The sequence below is a fragment of the Phasianus colchicus genome, chromosome 3, assembly GCF_987193195.1.
Source record: "Phasianus colchicus chromosome 3, bPhaCol1.hap1.1, whole genome shotgun sequence".
In the NCBI taxonomy this organism is placed as follows: Eukaryota; Metazoa; Chordata; class Aves; order Galliformes; family Phasianidae; genus Phasianus; species Phasianus colchicus.
The window spans coordinates 84,032,868-84,051,857 of record NC_143438.1 but is presented as its reverse complement, the minus strand read 5'-3'; the positions used below and the strand labels follow the sequence as shown (position 1 = coordinate 84,051,857).

The 18,990-nt window shown below is 40.2% G+C and overlaps 1 protein-coding gene across 1 annotated transcript in view; it reads right to left on the bottom strand.

Moving 5' to 3' along the window:
- The window catches only part of NSMCE2 (NSE2 SUMO ligase component of SMC5/6 complex), a 130,200-nt gene that overhangs the window by 65,046 nt on the left and 46,164 nt on the right, over nucleotides 1-18,990 (bottom strand). Inside the window, exon 4 of the mRNA XM_031591216.2 lies at nucleotides 2,677-2,830. Within this exon, the coding sequence (XP_031447076.2) occupies nucleotides 2,677-2,830 (154 nt within the window). The remainder of the gene's footprint in view (nucleotides 1-2,676; nucleotides 2,831-18,990) is intronic.

Genomic DNA, 18,990 nt, shown 5'->3' with positions numbered 1-18,990 from the left:
CCCTTATGAAGACATGACTCATTAAGGAGAAGCTAACAAGCACACATGTGACCTGACTTTAGCATGGCTGCTGAATTTTTAATGGGGTAACCTTAATGTTCTCTTTAGAACTGGTATTGCAATGCAGACATTTCTGCCTCTGAGCTCACTCTGTACAGTAACACTGCCTTCTATTTGGCATAGGTGGCATCTTAGATAACACTGACAGTGTTCTATTGCGTATATCAGCATACTGATTTACTATGTAAGGGACAACAATGAGGCTTTTTGTACTATATGGAAATCACAAGACAGTTTAGCCTCTCACAAAGGTGTCAAGATCAGTCGCCATGATCCTATAAGATGTGAATATCTATAATTTTTACGTTTGTGAATAGTCAATTCTGTGTTTAGAATTTGAGGCCTTTTTGAAGGCTAGCCATGAGTGGGGGAAATTCACAGGAGGAGGGAGAAAGGAGGAGGGTAATCATAAGAAGATCACATTACTACATGAAGTAGAGAAACCAAGCATTCTTACTGCTTCCAGGACACTACCTCATATGGAAGCAAATTTTTATATGTAAACATAAGCAGACTCCATTGATCTTCAGTTACCCATTATTGCTCAAGAATGTCTGTTAGCCTTCCTGGTTAAAGAGCATTTTTAAAGAAAGTAACTTCACAGTGGATGAAGAGATTATTCAGGCAGAAGAGACAACACTGAATGCATGTTTAAGGCAGTACAATTGGGCTTGCTTTGAGGAATTTAACTCATCTCTGTTTGCAGACTTAAGGTAGCATTTAGTTTACCATTTCAAGAGAAGGTGGGCTGAACCAGATTGTTTGCTTGAATCCAAGATCATTATTTTGAATACAAGAACACTGTATCACATCCAAGACTTTGTGAAAATCAACAAACTCTTTCCCATTCAACCTTCTGAATCCCATTAAAGACTGCAACAGAAGAAAATCTGATTGTTTTACCTTATCAAAACCATTACAAATCCTACAAACCCTAAGCTGACCAAGCTGATCAGCAGTCTGTGTATGTAACACAGCTCATGCAATACTGAACATCAGTCCATGCAATATCTTCAGGCATATCCTGATGGCCACTGTTCGATCTCTATGCACAACCAAAATAGGAGTCCAAGCTGCTAGTAAGACAAATATAGATTTCAGGCAGAGGTGGTTTGATGATATCCTTGTTTCTTTTATTTTTTAAAAAAGAATAACTCTTACTCTGCTTATTTCATTTGAGGATTTTTCAATGGGTCTGCCAGTTACAGCTCAGTCACACAGCCTGAACTGACTATATCACTGGGGCACACACCCCCCCCCTTAGGCACTTACAGACTGGAAAGTAAATCCAAAGTCAGTTATCAAGATTTTATCTTCCCAATTACAAACACCTGGAAATTAGGAATTACAACATAATGGCAGGGCAGTAATAACTGCATGGTTATGTAGGGAGTGAAAATTACACTTTTTTGTGGTCTGCAACTTGGTATGTTCATTCTTAAAGTAGTGCCCAGAGTTCTATTAAACTCAGACATCAGTGCTAATACTCAAATTCGAAATCTGAAAAAACATAAAAATGGGAAACAAATGTATTAAGCCTTCAAGCTCTAGTCCTAGTGAGTGTTGAGATATCAGATCTAAAATTCACCTTGTCAAGCATGTCCTCAGACTTCATAAATCTCTATAGGGAAGTAATCCAAAGTCCAGTGAAGTCAGCGGGAAAATTGTTTCCACTAGTTTCAGTGGGTTTTGCACTGGCCTCCAAAAAAAATGCAAGGAGAGCTACAGGAGAGAACCCACAATATCGGTTTCCAATGCTATAAATCATTAATCTATGGCTCCTGAAGTTCCTGAGATACCAGTTTATGTTGAAATCAAAATGTGGTGTGGGAGGGAATAGGTACAGGGGTCAAGGGACAGTAAGCAGAATAATATGATTTCAAAACATAACCACGATTGGTGAAGAACAGCACAAGTAGTGTTAGAGCTCATGAACTTTCTCAGTAACAGTAATCTGAGTGATTTTTTTAATAGCTGCTATTTGTGCAGGGCAATAAAAGTATACTACTTGGTAGTGTTGCACAAATAGTAGAACTGTTAAGTCTCCAACATTTCCTGTAACTCAAGCACAAATAACTTAAAATTTTAACACTTGATGAAGCTACGGAAATTAAGAAAAACATATTTTAATACACTGCAGTATTACACAGTGCATGCATAGAAGTTGTAAACCTGAGAAAACACACAGTAAGCATTTTCCAACAATATAGTTCTTCTGATTAAAGCAAAGGTCTTCTTAGAGTTGCAACACATCCGAGTTGTGAAACAGGAGCAATTTGTTTAAGTGACAAAAGAAAACAGCTTACCTAATCCTTTTAGAAGATCCCATCAAATAAAGAAAAAGCCCTGTCCTCAGATGAAAAAGCCCACCTTACAAAAGGGAATGTGAAACGAGATTCCCATGGTACTTGTACCCAAGCAAGGCAGGAGTTGCAACTCTAAATAAAACTACCTAGGTAGCTACATCAGCTTTCTGCTACACAGATACCAGTTTAAGTAAGTTTTGAATTCAGAACACTCACCTCAGCTTCAGCCACAACTGGCAGGTCTATATGTTAAGACATTTACTACATATGTCACCATTTAACACTAATCTTTTAAAAAAATAAGACTTACATTGTTTTTTCATGTCTTTAAGTTGATCCTTAAAATACATGTATTTTTCATTTTTTTCCAAATCCGAGTCACTGTTCATGCTCTCCAATGCAGTAAATTTTTCTTTTACTAGTGATTTTAGATCTGGTATCTTTTCTGGTTTGTCTTGTTTTATCTGTAAGGAACAAGAGATAGAATGCTGTTATTCACTGTGACACATACGGCAATATGCAAATGTTCGCCATAAATTCGTGAGCATGATCTCCTTTTGACTCCAGTTAGGTGTTCTGCTCTGAAACCATGAACTGCTGCTAATCATTTATCCAAGAAAAAGTAACTATGAAATGCATAGACCATCTTCCAGTGTCATTTAACTCAGATGCTGTATACAGTGCGTTATCTTACTTTAACAATAAGGACAACTGAACCTCTGTAGTCAAATTTACCTCTGTGAGTGGCAAAGGTCAACAACAACCAGCACAGCACTGCATGTGAATGTAACAAAGAATCTAACTCTGTCCCACAGGGTAAAAAGATGGCTGAAAAACAGAAATTAAAAAGAAAGAAAGAAAGGAGGAAAGAAGGAAAGAAAGAAGGAAGGAAGGAAAGAGAGAAAGAGAGAAAGGAAGGGAGGGAGGGAAGGAGGGAAGAAGGAAGGAAGGAAGGAAGGAAGGAAGGAAGGAAGGAAGGAAGGAAGGAAGGAAGGAAGGAAGGAAGGAAGGAAGGAAGGAAGGAAGGACGGACATTCTACATTCTCTAGTTTTTGCTTGCTTTAATTCCCTTCTCATCATTTCTTCAATCAACTTTTCAGAGGCTTATAACCTATATGGTCATTGATGTAATAACAGCAGAATATGCAGTACAGATAGCTAATACAAAATGAAACCACCTCAATTTATTTGTGCCATGTGAACAACAAGCATTAAGCCATACAGTTAGGCAAAAAGATCACTACTTTAAAAGCACTTGCTTACAGTAATTGCCTCTGGAATAAATGAAAAATTTGACTGCAAATAATAATGGAAGTCATGACAGAGGCAACGTAAAGCTACTCTAAGAATGTAAGAAGTACTCTGGGAACTCCTTAAAAAAACAGTAAGAGTTTTCCCTTCTGTTTCTCAAGCCAACATTAAATTTGAGGGCACTGTACATTTGCTAGTCTTCATAAGAACTACAGTGGTGGGCTGGGGACAATGTTATGCACTGATGGCCAGCAGAAGTACAGCCTCTGAAAGAAGGCAGCATCTGTCAGATCTGAATCATATACATTTTCTGAACCAAAAATTATTTCTACTCCAGCCTATACAAAGCATAGGGCAAAATACGTCCTTCTGAAACAAGGAGGTAACACCATCTGTGCTCTTCTCCAGCTGCACCTTAAATCCTGCCCCTTACCAGACAGACAGCACAGAGCCCACTGAGGAGCCTTTCATTAAATTGATTATGTGTTCCAGCATTCACAGAGAGGCAGGGAATCCTATGGGATACATTTTATATTAAGAGTTCCACGGAACTATTATTATTCCTTCAAGAGCAAAGATAGTTTGGCACATTTATGTCAGGTAGGTGCAAGTTATGGCAAGGATAAGAATAAGAAAAAAACACAAACAGCCAGGTGACAGCTTGCAGTTTTCAAAGGTGCTTGGAGACAAAAGATCACCAACCACAACACCCAGCTGCAAATGGGACAGACACTATAATAAGCACTAAGAAAGACCAGCAGGAGCATCACAGGTGCTCAGACCGCTGCATAAAACCAAGCAGCAGCTTACAGTCCTTATCCTCTGACACTTGGCAAAAGCAGCAAAGAAAGAAAGCCATCCTATGCCTCAGGCAATGGGGCAATCATATGCACTCAAATGATTTGTCTGTCTCAGCACTGCTGCAAAAGAGAACCCACCATAATCAAAACCAACATTGTTCTGCACTCAGCTGCAGAAGAAACTTGGCTGTCAGCTGTATTCAAACACAGAAAGCGTTTACTACATCAAAATACATTTTAAATCCAACACATCATAAAATAATGATTTGATTTGGACAGCACACAGTGCAGACATACTCCTTCCTGCAACAGCTCCTTCAGGCTGTTTGTACAGATGTTCTCTCCCTACCACCATGTCTGAACACAGGACCACATGCACAAGAGTAGCCCAAATAATACCCAGTCACTAAGACTGCTCTCATCAAGAATGAGAGCACTATGACCAGATAATGTGTACAAGAACCAGTTGTGTATACTGAAAAAAAAAAAGTTTCCAAATTGCCAATACTCACACAAAGAGTAAAAGAAACGATCTGGATGTTCATTACAGATGTCCATTTGTCCCAGTGTCAATTAACTATTCTTCTCCACAGGGATTAACTTTTCACATCAAGACAGTTAGATCAGGCTCTTTTTATCTAGTTCTTGACTCGTGAAAGATTTCAGTATAGAAGCTCATCAAGCAGTGTCTCCAGTAATACCCTTGGGTCCAATTTCCAGAATTAAAGGGCTCAACGCACATGAGCAGAACAAGAAGCAGGAACTGTAACTTACACCATTATGTTAGCAAAAAGGACGGATGTTTGAGAAGCTGCACTGTATGTATACAAAGAAACTCTGTCCCTGCCACTGTGGGACTACAAGAAGCTGCATGCAGGCATCTACACTAACCTCAAGGGATCCACTGCCTGCACACTTAGAGTCATACAGCTCGCTGCCAGATACCTACCAAGGTAAATGCATGTCATGTTTCTAAAAGCAACATGAACAAATCCCCATTTGTCAAGGAAAAACTGTCATTAATAACAGTTGTTTTCCCAACAGCAATATGCGAAGCAGTAAAGACAGTCCAGCAATGCAGCATGTATGACATAGGTTCAGACAACCATGTAATGTAGAAATCTGTAGTCAGATGAGAGATGGTTGAAGAACACTCCTTCCTGTAGTTTAACTTATTTCACGTGTTTACAAGATCGAATTCAGTTTCTGTTCACCTCCAGATGATTGCTTTCATTAACATGATTAACAGGACACCATCCCTGACCACACTCAATACTGCATTGTCACATGCTATTACTGAAATGCTAAGTAGACCTTCTGGAAGGTCAACATGTCGTAGGTGAATAATAAAGCACGTCCGCCCACTGTAATAACAAGTAAATACGTTTGCTGTGCATGAGCAATTTCTCTTTGGTGCTGCATGTCCGACTCCATGAATAGGTTTAAGAATGGTCTCATGCAACAACACATGACAACAAAAGGAAAAATAAAACCTAGACATCAATCCTAGCTCCTCAGAGTGGGGCAGAATTGCAACATCTTACAAACTGCATCAGCACACCACACTTACAGGTACATTCCAGTTTTCTTTAGTTCTCACCACCCACTGCCTACTGTACAGATTCATGACAGACGTAGTGATGAGATCAGCAAAACAAAATGAAGGAGGCCAATATAAACACAGGATATGGCTAAGGCATGGGGCAGAATTATCAGTACTCAAGGTAACGAGCTGGGGTCATACTTTTTGATTTCAGAAGCCTATCAGAGAGATGCTCACTAGCAAACCTGAAGCCATCAGTATGTTCAATTTGTCAGTAAAAATTACTTCACATGGGAACCATGAAAGACACGTTAAGCAAACGGCTGTTCATTTAGCAGCACTGTCAGCCAAAACCAGCATGCTAAGCAACACCTTGCAGTCATTAGTCAATCCATTGAGAGTTACATTGATTTTGAAATGGGGTGGAGGCATACACACCCTACAAAGCATCCTGGAAATGACATATAACTATGAACTGGGAGTGTTAAAGACATATGGTGAAAAGAAGTATCAGTCACAACAGCTTGTTTACAGCAATAGAAAAAGCAGAAGGATCTGCTGTGACAGTCACAAAGCAGCAATGAACCACACGAGTATTTACATGGAAGCTCAGCAATAAGAACAGACATGTTATATAAGATTATCAATGGTAACACCATACATGATCATTTCTGACACAGCATTTCTGACAGGAAAAGATATTTAGAAATACAGCCCCCAAAAATACACTGTTTAAGGAAACAAAGGCGTGATTTACTTAACAAAATAAACATTTGCTCATGGAAATAGGTTACTGTGTTTTAATGGGCAATGCTTATGAAGTGACCAGCCCACAGCAGCTCTCTGACTTCTATCAGAATACATCCACAAGAATGAGCCTTGTTTTTGCAGATTCTTTCACTGGCACAATGTGTGTGTGTTAAATACATAAACAGTTAGATTGCCTCCAAAAATCCATTAGCCAATCCAATGGCTTTTGCAAGACTAGCTTGCACAAGCCTAAGAAACTTGTAAACTCCAGGTATTCTAAGGGCCAGTCTGGAGAATTTTTATTTCATCAATTAGCACTGTCAAAAAGAAAAGGAATTCTTCTGTTCCAGATCAGTCCCAGAGCCAGTTAGGTCACAGAATCACTGAATGGCCAGGGTTGGAAGGGACCTCACAGATCATGAAGCTCCAACCCCCTGCCACATGCAGGGCCACTGACCTCCCCATTTAATGCTAGACCAGGCTGCCCAGGGCCCCATCCAGCCTGGCCTTGAACACCTCCAGGGACGGGGCATCCACAACCTCTCTGGGCAGCCTGTTCCAGCACCTCACCACTCTCTCTGTAAAGAACTTAAATGTCAAACATACCTTTGACTAAAACTGGACCAGCTTGCAGCATTAATCTACAAACAATAAGGGATCAGTGCCTAAAAAGGCACTAATTAGCATAACTGCATGCATGCAGCATTACAGTGTTAAGTAATTTGTCCTTCCCAGTGTTACATCTCAAAGCATTTTGCAACTATTAAAGAATTTAGCCTCAAACATCCATTGTGACATACATACTATCAATTGTATTTTACAAATAGAAAGACTGTCACAAAGAGATGAACAGCTTGGCCCAAGGATGCACAAGGAGACTGGCAGAACCAAGAATAAATAATTCCCAGCCCTCTACTTTGAACACAAAGCCATCCTTCTACCTTCCCTTTTAGTTGAGGGAAAGTTTGAAATAACATACGCATATAAATAACGTTACAACAGCTTGTGGCTGCTTGGCAAACTTTGTGACAAAAGGGTGGCATTCTGTGTGCCACAAAAATGTCCCACGGGACTTGCGCTACAGTGTCTCAGCATGTGATGCTCCATGGTTATCCCCTAACCTTTTCTTCCCTCTTGAGCCCTTCTAAGTTCTTTAGCTGCATGTCTTTTATCTCATCGCTGCTCTTATGTACTCTTTCTCAGGGTCATTGTTTAGGCCCCTTAGTACTGAGGAATTTGCCATTTCATTGAAATTTCTTGCCACGCCTGAACCACGGTGGCATTTCCTGTACAGTGATGCTATCTTTTCAAAGAATTCCAATTTTTCCCCTTAATCATTCAAACCACATATTAGTTGTTCCCTGTAATTTAATCCCGTTAAGCTATGGACTTTTAAAGTTTAATTTATGGATATTATTGGCACTAGGTATTTATGAGGCTAAGAAACAATCCTGTTTGTCAATGACCTTTTTAATGATCAAGTCAGCTGACGTGGCAGAATTTCTTCATTTTCCAGATTCTTTGTTGTTTCACTTATGAAAGGGAGGGTGATTACTCACATGGTGCTAAGAAGCTCTGAGGTTACCTAGATGTTTATATCCTCTTGAGACAACCCAAAAAGGGATAGACTGACAGCCTCCAACTAACTCTAAACTCATAGTAATTTAGACTGCATTTACACTACAGCCATGTGTTTGTGCACATGCTTATGGAACACTGATAGCAGCTGTGACTTCTGAATAAAAAACAAGTGCCTCATTGCTCCTGCTGGGAGAGAATGTCTTACCCCCACAAATTTGGTACTGTACTGGAACTCCATCAGCATTTTTCATACAGATGACTTCAGGTAGTTCAGGACTTTGTGAGACCAGCTTATGAAACCCTTCTAAGATCCAGTTTGGATAGCTTGAGTAACTTGCACTTTCTGAATTGGCATAGCTTCAAAAATGTCTGGATTCAGTCATATATCACTTACTTCAGAGAACTAATGCCAAGAATTCATTGGCTATGTAAGTAAGGACATTGACAAAAAAGCCTTGGTGGACACTGTCATTAGATAAGAATAACCATTCTTCCTTTATTTAGATCTGCTACGCAAGAGAATCAAACAAAAATGCACGGTACATTTCTTGTTTAACGATCCATGTGTCCTATTATTTCATCCTTACCTCAGTAAATAATTTCTTATTACAAATATGCAGCCTTTCAACACACACACTTATTTTACCTCGGGGCAAGTCAAAGTTTGCTGTGATTATTTATTACAACCAATTTTTTTCACTGAGAGGGAAAATAACATGGGAGCTAAGTAAATTTGTGGGTTGAGTCACCCCTACTCTTTGTGAATCATGTGAGAACCAACTCGAAGTGAGTCACCACTGTAACTGAATCAGGCTGCAAAATTTCAGCTTAACCTAAACAGTCATTTATTATTCTTCAATGGCTGGATTCAAATCCTTAGCAAACATCAGATCATTTGTTGATGCACAAATAAAACGCAGCTCTTGGAAACATCTGCAAAGGCAGTCAAAAAGGACATCATCATTCAGCAGCAGGATCAGCACTTGTTTGAACACGGCTGCTGCAGTCAGGATCGCCTCAGGGCCCACATCTGATCCAGGAGATTCAACACCTCTGCACACCATGGCTGCAGGGCCGGGACTCTGGTTGAGCAACACCTTTGCAGACAGTTGTGAAATGCCAAGAGAGGCATATTTATGAGGGTTGACCCATACTTATGACACATAGTGCCTATTAAACAGGGCCAGAACAACAGAAAATGGCTGTCAGCACGTTTCAAATAGCCCCAAACTGCCAGAATAACAGTCTAAAGGGGAAGTAGAGTTGCTGGGGTTCAAAAGCAGCATGCCAATATGGTGGCTGCAGCTAAGGTACATTCTCACCACAGTTCCTTTTCCCTACTACAAACACAGCTGGAGATGTTTAACCTTTTATAAAGAAAGCAAGCACAAATTCTGTAGGCCGATGCTGTGCATACAGGGGTATATCCAAACCTAACTCCTCACAAGTCATCACATGAGGGAGCCATTTTGGTAAGGCTAGAAATGGACTTCGGCCCACTCTGTTTGCTTTCTTTCTCCTGTTTGGAAAGGAACTGAATATACAGAATGGGATTAAAGTGAGCACCAGATAAAGGTACAAAATTACTTACTATGGCAGAGATAGGTCTCTGAACATCCTTCTGTTTCTCTCCAAGACCCCCAATGTCCTGCTTTGCAAAGTACAAAGGGGTAAAAAGAAGCAAAGGAAAGGGGATTGCATTTAAATATCAGTATTGGAACTATTTGTTACCAATACTGTAAAACTAGCTTGTAAAGACAGCAATAAGTGTGTTACAAGTGAGATTTTCCCAAGATACTAAAGTGAAGAAAGGTAGTAGATATTTATAACGAAGAATAGAATTCTGTCTTCACCTTTTTTCTCTCTACTTTTTCAGTACATGACATATAAATACACAAAATATTCCAGAGTATTTAGGAAATATTTATGAACACATCTAGGAATTATGGCTTAAGACAGTTGAACACTAACATAATTGTACTAACTTCCTCCCTACCTAACGTTCTGCCACAAAATTTACATGCAAGGTGTAGTAGAGATACAAAACGTGCTGTTCTAAGCAACTTTGCCTGAGCAAAGATTAGGGACTTTAACAACAAAAATAACTATATTTATAAAAATGCTGCCTTTCCAGCAGCATGGTAAAGACTGTGAGGCAGATGGTGCATCTTTCTTAGCAAGGTTGATTCAGCAAGTGCATCGGGCTGCTGAACCAGTTTACCAAGTTGCTGATTAATTCATATATTTAGAAAATACATTAACATGGATATTACCTTTTTTTTTGTGTGTGCGTTTAATGTCCTACTCAAACTGATGAGAATTTAGACATTGATTTCAGTGGGAGAAGAAAAAGGCCCTAAGGTGATTTCAGATTAACAACTTGTTTACTCTTGCATGGCTCTCCCTGGTTGACTGAGATCACTAAAACCCATGTTTTCCATAGTGTGAAAAGGACTAAATCCTAAAACAAGCACAATTCAGTGTTATCTTCATCAGCTCCTACAAAATCCTGTTGATTTATATCACCTGTGAAGCTGATGCTTGATTAAATACAAAGTGTGACTTATTCTTTGGAGAACTGCATACACCATGTTTATTAAAATCAGTTGATTTTCTAGAGGTGTTTCCCACATTCCCCAAGTATACCTTCAGTGAAAGTCAAGCTGAGTTTTTTCAGTTTTTATTCCTTTTGCATCTTTTTTGTTCCAAGGATTAAATTCTTGTCCCACAGAAGTTTTTCACTGACAGCATTTCTTCTTCATACTCGACAAAACAGCAATGTTAGTCATGCTGTCATTTTTCATTAAGACTGAACATAACCTTTAAACTTGTGGGAACCAGCAGCAAGATTTCTAAGTACAGACTCATGCTTTACTTGAATTGACATTAGTTGAAAACCATATATCCTGTTTGACACATACAGCCTAGACTCAGTGAATTAATATATCCATATTAATATCAGGATCAAGATTGGCAATAAGTCCAACAGAGCCAGCTCTACCTTTAACACTGACTTCAGCAATGGTGCAGAGCCACACTAACCAGAAAAAAAAAAGATCGTTGATGTGAACTAGAGTCTGTCCCTAGATTTACTTATGAGCAGATAGCACCTACCCTATACCTGCAATGGGTGCAAAAATGGGTGTACCTCACTTACATGACAGTCCCAGTTTATGCCCTCGAGCCAAATTGCCTGTATTTGCCTTTTATTGTGAATGCCTTAGAGATGAATCTCTCCCTTGAGCCTTTCCACATGTCACATTCTTCAACCATTAATAATGTTTTCCTATCTGGTTTCCTATTGGGACAGCCCTCCGTACAGTAATTAGCCACTAAATCCCAGGTTTTATTTCCATTATTATCCTTCTTGATTTACCAGTTCCAGCTGACAGCTTGCTTCTCCTTCCTTGTCTTAGCAAACACCATGGGCTTTCCTAGTACACACACGAGTGACAGGTTGCACAGGACACTCTGGAATGCTAAGATACTCTTTGCTCTACAGGTGTCCCCAGTTCTTACAGGCTTCCTGAAGGCCATATAACATCAGACAGATAATGATGTTTTTAACTGCAATTCTTTTACTTCTCTCTGGTACAGATCACAGAATCACGGGGTTGGAAGGGACCTCAAGAGATCATTGAGTCCAACCCCCCTGCTAAAGCAGGTTCCCTATAATAGGTCACAAAGGCAGGCGTCCAGCAAAGTTGTGAATATCGCCACAGAAAAAGACTCCACAATCACTCTGGGCAACCTGTTCCAGTGCTCCATCTGTGCACCCTTACTGTAATGAAGCTCTTTCACATGTTAGTATGGAACTTCCTACGTTCAAGTTTTAAGCCACTACTTGTTCTATTGCTACACAACTGAGAAGATTCTCATCCATTTGCCTCCCACTTTCATTTATCAGATCCCCCTTCAGTCTTCTTTTCCTCAGACTGAACAGACCCAGGTTATCAGCATTTCCTCATACCCGACATGCTCCAGGCCCTTTGCCATCTTTCTGGTCCTCCACTGGACTCCTTCTTGAACATCCCTGTCTTTTTTGAACTGGGGAGCCCAGAACTGGATACAATATTCTACACGTGGCCTCACCTGGGCAGAGTAGAGGGGGAGGACCATCTCCCTTGATCTGCTGACCACGCTTTTGTTAATGCACCCCAGGATAGCCCTTGCCTTCTTGGCTACAAGAGCACGCTGCTGGCTCATGGCCAACCTGCTGTTCACCAGAATACCCCGGTTCTCCACAGAGCTCTTCCCCATCAGCTCATCCACTAAGCTGATGACATCCGTCTTTATTATTAACATAGTTTCAGGAAAGCCTCAGAAGCAGAACTGTATCAGAAAACTAGCTTTAGAGGGCCTTTGTTCTTAGTATGTTAAATTAAGCTGCTTACACGCTCCTCTACAGTTACCAGTTTTTGCAAAGACAACACCTGCTACGTGACAGACAGAATTAATCCTGACTATATTACCACCCTACACATCCCTCCACTGACTTTCCAAAATCCTTGAGTTTATCCACACTTTTCCCATATCTTATTAGATATGCGAAGTATCAAAAGGCTGGTTCTTGCCAACCCAACAAGCCCCTTCACAACCATGTTTATGACAGCCTCATGTCCTGCTCAACTGACCCCAATTTGCTCTTTCTGGAGCATTCTTTCTTATACAGAACCTCACAAAACTGGGTCCTGAGAAGCGTTATGAAACCTGAACAGCTATTTTATGACAAACCATTATATGGACTCCCATATCTTAGCTCAGTACCAGCCTGCTGAAATACCTTACTACTCTTTGCAGTAAAGGGAACTTCAAATTTTGCAAATACAGTAATAAGTTCTAATTAAACAAATACTACTGACAGCAATACGTAACTGTAAGATGGATAGGAGATGGAATCTGATAGCTGAGCATAGAACAGAGAGCACAGAAGAGTTTTTACAAATTCACAAATTTCCTTTCTGTTATCTTCAAACTCAATAGACGTATTTTTTATTCTTTCACAGCTTCTGTAATGCTATCAAATTTGTCTCCCCAGATTCTCCCAGGCTGCCAGCATAAGCCCTAAGCCAGAAACCTCTCCTGATCACACCTCTCCTGTCATTCCAAATTCTCTCTCGAATTTACAGTCCAAACTCTTGTATGTAATACTGGGTTTTGAACTCATCCTTCTTGTCTTATTACAACGTTTTTCCTTTTTTTTTAGCATGCCTTTTGAAGATCTCATCACTACTCATCACAATTTATCAGTATTGCACTTTCCCATTTATATCTATCAAACTCACTTTTCCTTCATTTCTCTGATTCACTCACTGTATATCACATGCTAAGCTGATTCCTCTCTTATTACTAGCCTTAATTACGGGATGCCTCCGTCCTTTCTTTTTACATTACATTCTCACCAAACATCAGTTCCTGAGTCACTGGCAAAGCAGCTGGGAAGCAGAGTGAGTGTGTGCCTTTCTGCCACGCAGGGCTCACCAGTCTCACCAATAGTTTATGCTGATCCTGGGACGTATCACATTATGTGCTCTCTAAGTGCAGCCATGGTTATCTGAGAGTGCTTTGTCTTGGGAGTGCTACTGCTGCACACTTCCACCAGTGGAAGTCATCTCACTATACATAGAAAGTGAAACAGTATGACTTATCTTAAATAACTAACTTTATATAATCAGGTTATAATCAGCATCTCACTTTTCAATGGGGGCTTGAAAATACTTAGAATTCAACTTGAAAATAGTTATTCACAATAAATGAGATTTCATCCACAACTCAGCCAACCACTTGCAATTTTGGACAGAGTAACTTGACATTTCAAACTGTTATCAATTTGCAACATGATTGTGCCTCTTTGTTTCTGTCTTCTGCCATGCAATAAACAGCCTTATGATAATACTACCTCCTGCTTCATGAGTTTCTCATCTCCGCTAACCTTTCCAGCATATTGTCTTGTCCAAGGAATCTTAGTTTTGACAGCAGACTCTGTTCATCTCTACAAAATAAAGGGCAGCTGATACCTGCCATTGTTTTTAAATTCTTGACTCCTGTGATGGGGAACGAGGAATGTTATGTAAGATACTATTTGCAAAAGAGCCCAAGAACAGGACATACAACTCCCTGAGGAAGTTATGGATTACAATCAGTAAACAGATAGATCATTAGCTGGTCAGTCATTTCACTGTTCACATGGAAGAGAGAATGAAATGTCTACTGAGACATAACAAACGTAACAAAACTGAAAGAAATATTCAACTCATCAGAAGAAGAAAAAAAAAAAAGTCTTTTGCAGTCACTAACTCAAAATGGAATAATTAAAAATCCCACTTCAGAAGCTACTGCTTTGAAGTGGAACTGCAGATCTCTATTTGCATATTAGGAACGCTTGTGTAGATTTCCATGCTCAATCTGGGTATGAGATTGCGGATGAGGATGACAAGACTCTGAATTAGGACAAATCAAATGGATGCAGACTCATGAAATCCTGCAGAGATAATTATAAGTCTTTCAAGATGATGTAATTAGTGTATTAGCATGGTTTCCTCCTTTAGCAGTAAATACATTTTAACAATGTGTAAAGCCTTTCTGTCTAATATATCAGTTCTGGTAAAAGTCTTTTGTGCCCTTCTGTTTGGTCTGTCAGCATCATTATAAACTCCTACTTTATGGCAGATAACTAGATTCACAGAAAGACTAAGTTGTAGCAAAAATGCGAATTTGCTGCACTTAAACTTCAGACAAAATGATATCTAATGCAATCCCCTCCCTAAAGTAAACACTCAGACTTTTTATAAAATAGATGAAGAAAGGTAAGTGTCAAAAAGCAGCAACTGAAAAGGTCATCTATCTAAGCAAAAAGTTGTCTAAGCGACTCAGTAGGACAGGGAGTCCTGTTCCTTTAATGGGGATGGGTGCCTCCACCGCAAACCCTCTCCTTGAGTCAGATGCTTAAGCCAGCCAAATCCTTCCTCACAAACAACGATGAGAAAGACCCACATGCTATCAGATTTAATATCTAAGTGGTTAAAACAGTCATCAGTAAGGTAAGTGACCCGTTTTCAAATCTTTGCTCATCCCATGTGAGTTGTCCCAGCCCATAGGCTATTAGGTATTCAGGGGTAAGACATCTCAGTCTCTCCTGTTTGAAGTTGTTCCACTTTGTATAACTAATTAAAAGGTAATTGGAGCAAGTACTTGAACCTGACTCTCCCACATCCCAGGTTATTGCCTAACTATTCAGCTGAAGAATCACTCTCTCAGTTTGCCTCTTAAAGATTCTTAAATCATGTAAGCACTTCTGAAAACCCCATTCTCAGTATTTTACAAACAAGGATTCACAGAACACAATCATATTCATTTCAGAGTTCCTACAACACAGACCTCCAATTCTTCTAACACACAGTACCAGCTCACTTGTTCAATGGCAAATGCTAGGTAGTTTTGTTTGGTTGTTGTTGGGGGAAGGAGGGATGTTACTTCAAATATTTTATCATAATGTAACCCATTTTTGCAAGTATAAAACCAACTCTTCCTGTGGGTGTTGATTTCTTGCTTGGAGAAGGCAATGAGAAGCCTCCAACAGTATTCATAGATAGCAGAATAAAGGAGCCTTGGTCTTTCACAATGATTGATAATCACTCTCTGGATTCTAAAAATACAGTATGGGCTTCAGACAGAGCTGATGTGATGAACAGATCTCTGCTCTAAAGTGCTCACAAAGTAAATGATGGACCTGGCAGACAAGCAACAATGCAATATAAACCACACATCAGGAAAAACACAGATTACAAATCCAGGATAACGAAACACAAGTGAAAGCTTGTAAGGTATTTCAAAATAATGCCAGCCTGGCGTAACAGGTGTTTGTTCAAGGACTAAAAGGGCATAAAGAGCTGATATAAGAAAGATTGCTGACTAGGGAAGCAATATTTCAAGAAGTGCACATGACAAAGGAATTCAAGGAAGGCTGTTCAACTGAGAGACGCATGCAATAAATGCAAACAGTTATCCAGCACAAATCTTTTTTGTTGTTGTTACTCTGGGTTACATGTCCTATATGAGAGTTCAACAAAATAAAACACAGCAAAAAAAAACACCAGAAAAAAAATAAAACACTCAACTCACAGCAAGAAAACAGGGAACACTGATGTAACTATTCTGTTTATGATGTTGGTAAAACCTTCCCCATGAATAAAATCCCAGTTTCAAAATGTGAATTAACGGCAGTCTGAGAAGAGAGAAAGGAAAATTTTAGAAGTGTTGGGTGAGCAGTGGCCTAGGAAAACTTAAGAGTCCAACAGAGAATTGTGAAATGTTACATGTGACAACATTACACAGCAAGAGGGGAAGATCTGATTCAAAAAAACAGAATTTTGGCTGTGCAAAAACATACTGGTTCATTTATGGCTTACAGAAATGTTTTTGCGATACACCACTCCCAGAGCCTTCAGCTTACAGGAGCTCTTTGCCATAGCAGAGGGTAGTGGTGACATAATGCCAGCACAAACCAATCCCCAGAACAAAAGGTTAAAGTCTTTTACAATATTTAATTTCTGTAGAGATTTTAACATTTAAATACACCATTACAAAACAAAATGACTCAGTATAGATGTAATACAGATGTACCAAAATGCATTAGTCATTCAATAAAACAGGCACCGAGGATTTACTAAAAATACTTCACAGAAGAAAAATAACATATATTTACTTTACTGCATGGTAGTTACGGAAAGCACAGAAAACCAAATCCTACATAAATCAGCAATCATAAATAATTTGTCTACCCCTACACTAGGACTGCTAATCCCATTCATAAAGCAGCAGAATTAACTCATCCCCAGATCACAGCCCTGGCTTTGAACAGCAGTGCAGTAAGCAGCAATGCATGACAGTACCAGCAATCACAAGGCGGGACACACAGCAGGAACAAAAGAACTAATTGGCACCGTGAGCAGCTTGCTGCCAGGTGAGAAACTCAGGAGGGGCAAAGCTCTCCTGTATCAGTTTCCTGCCCACCAGGGGAGCCCCAGCAGCAAGGAGCCTGCCAAAGGGAAATGAATACAGAACCAAAGCAGTAAATTTGGCAGATGGACTGCAGGGAGAATAAGAAATCACAGAGATACCACTGCCACATCAGGGCTGATGCAAGGGAGAACAACAGGTTTGAAGAAGTTTCTCCAAGGCAGCAGGTTGAGGCCAGTAGGATAAGAAGGAAAGTATGACCGAAGGAAGAGGACAGGAACAAGCAGAGTGTAGAAGCTGGATGCCAGTGACTTTGGGTAACAGGAATAAAGCTCTGTTTCCTTCTCCAGCTGAGCCTCACTAACAGTTTGGAAAAGCAGTGGGTGTTTTGGGAGCAAATACTGAGTGGGTATCCCAAGTCTTTGGATTATTATGAGCACTGAGATGCAGCCATGTTAGTGACTGTTACAGAATCACAGAATCACAGAATTGTAGGGGTTGGAAGGGACCTCCAGAAATCATTGAGTCCAGCCCCCTTGACAAAGCAGGTTCCCTACACCAGGTAACTGTTGATGATCCCCCACATGAGACAGATGAATTCAGCCCTGCTATCCAGGCAGGTGTGCTCCTCATCCAGAGCCAAGGTCACTGACAGTGCAGACAGACTGTCATCATTTATTCAGCCTCCCAGATTTTGCCACTTGCTGCTAATCCTTGTAGAACAGAAGTAACACAGCCAAGGGAAATCCCAAGCAGCTCAAATGAAGCACAGAGATCTGAGCAAACATGGGATGGCAGAAATCCCAGTCCTGCTTTCTTCAACTCTTCTAGTCAAGGGAGAAGTTTGGCTAGCAGATGTAGCCAGGAGACTGATGCCTTGAAGGACTGCTATGAAGATAGGGAAGCATCTGACAAAAACACCTCTGTGAAGAAATCTGCTCACTTAGTGAGGATGGCTTTAAATTAAATTCTCTGAGGGATGAGTACTTATGCCCAGAGGTAAGGAGATGGTGCATATGGAGCAGAAAGAATGTGTGAGAAAAGCCTAGAAGGGAAAGTTACACATTCCTACTCAGAAGGGAGGGCATGCAGAGCCTTACCACCAGTATCTGAATACAAATGCACAGAGCTTGGACAAGCATTTGGAAACTAATGCATCAAGCTTGGGCAATGAACAAGAAGAACTGGAAGTCCGTGCAGAGTCAGAGAGTTATGATTGTGATCAGGATCACAAAGATGAAATGGGATACCATGCATGACTGGAAAAGTGTCATAAGGACTGGTCAAGAAGAACAAGTTGTGAGAAGGGCAGCTGCACTGTCTTACAGAGTATCTCACTGTCCACGTGGAGTTCCAGTGTAAAACAGATAGATCCACCAGGAATCTTATGATCAAAAGCAAAGGCAAGAGCAGTACTGGTCACATGGCATTGGGGACCTTTTACAGACCATCTGACCGATGGGAAGAAGTGGATAATCTAAAATAATCTAAAATCCACTTATTGGACTTCGTACTCCTTGGGGATTTCAACCATGTGAGCACTATGGCATTGTGCCAGCATTCCAGAATGTTTCCAGACTTCACTGATAACTTTTCAATACAGCTGCTAAAGAGACCAAGCAAGGTCAATACTCAACCAGTGAGCATAAACAGGGAAGAACAAGTGGCAAATGTGGCCACCAACATTAGCTTGGGAGCAGTGACCACATACTGATTGTACTGAGGATCCAGAAAATGACTG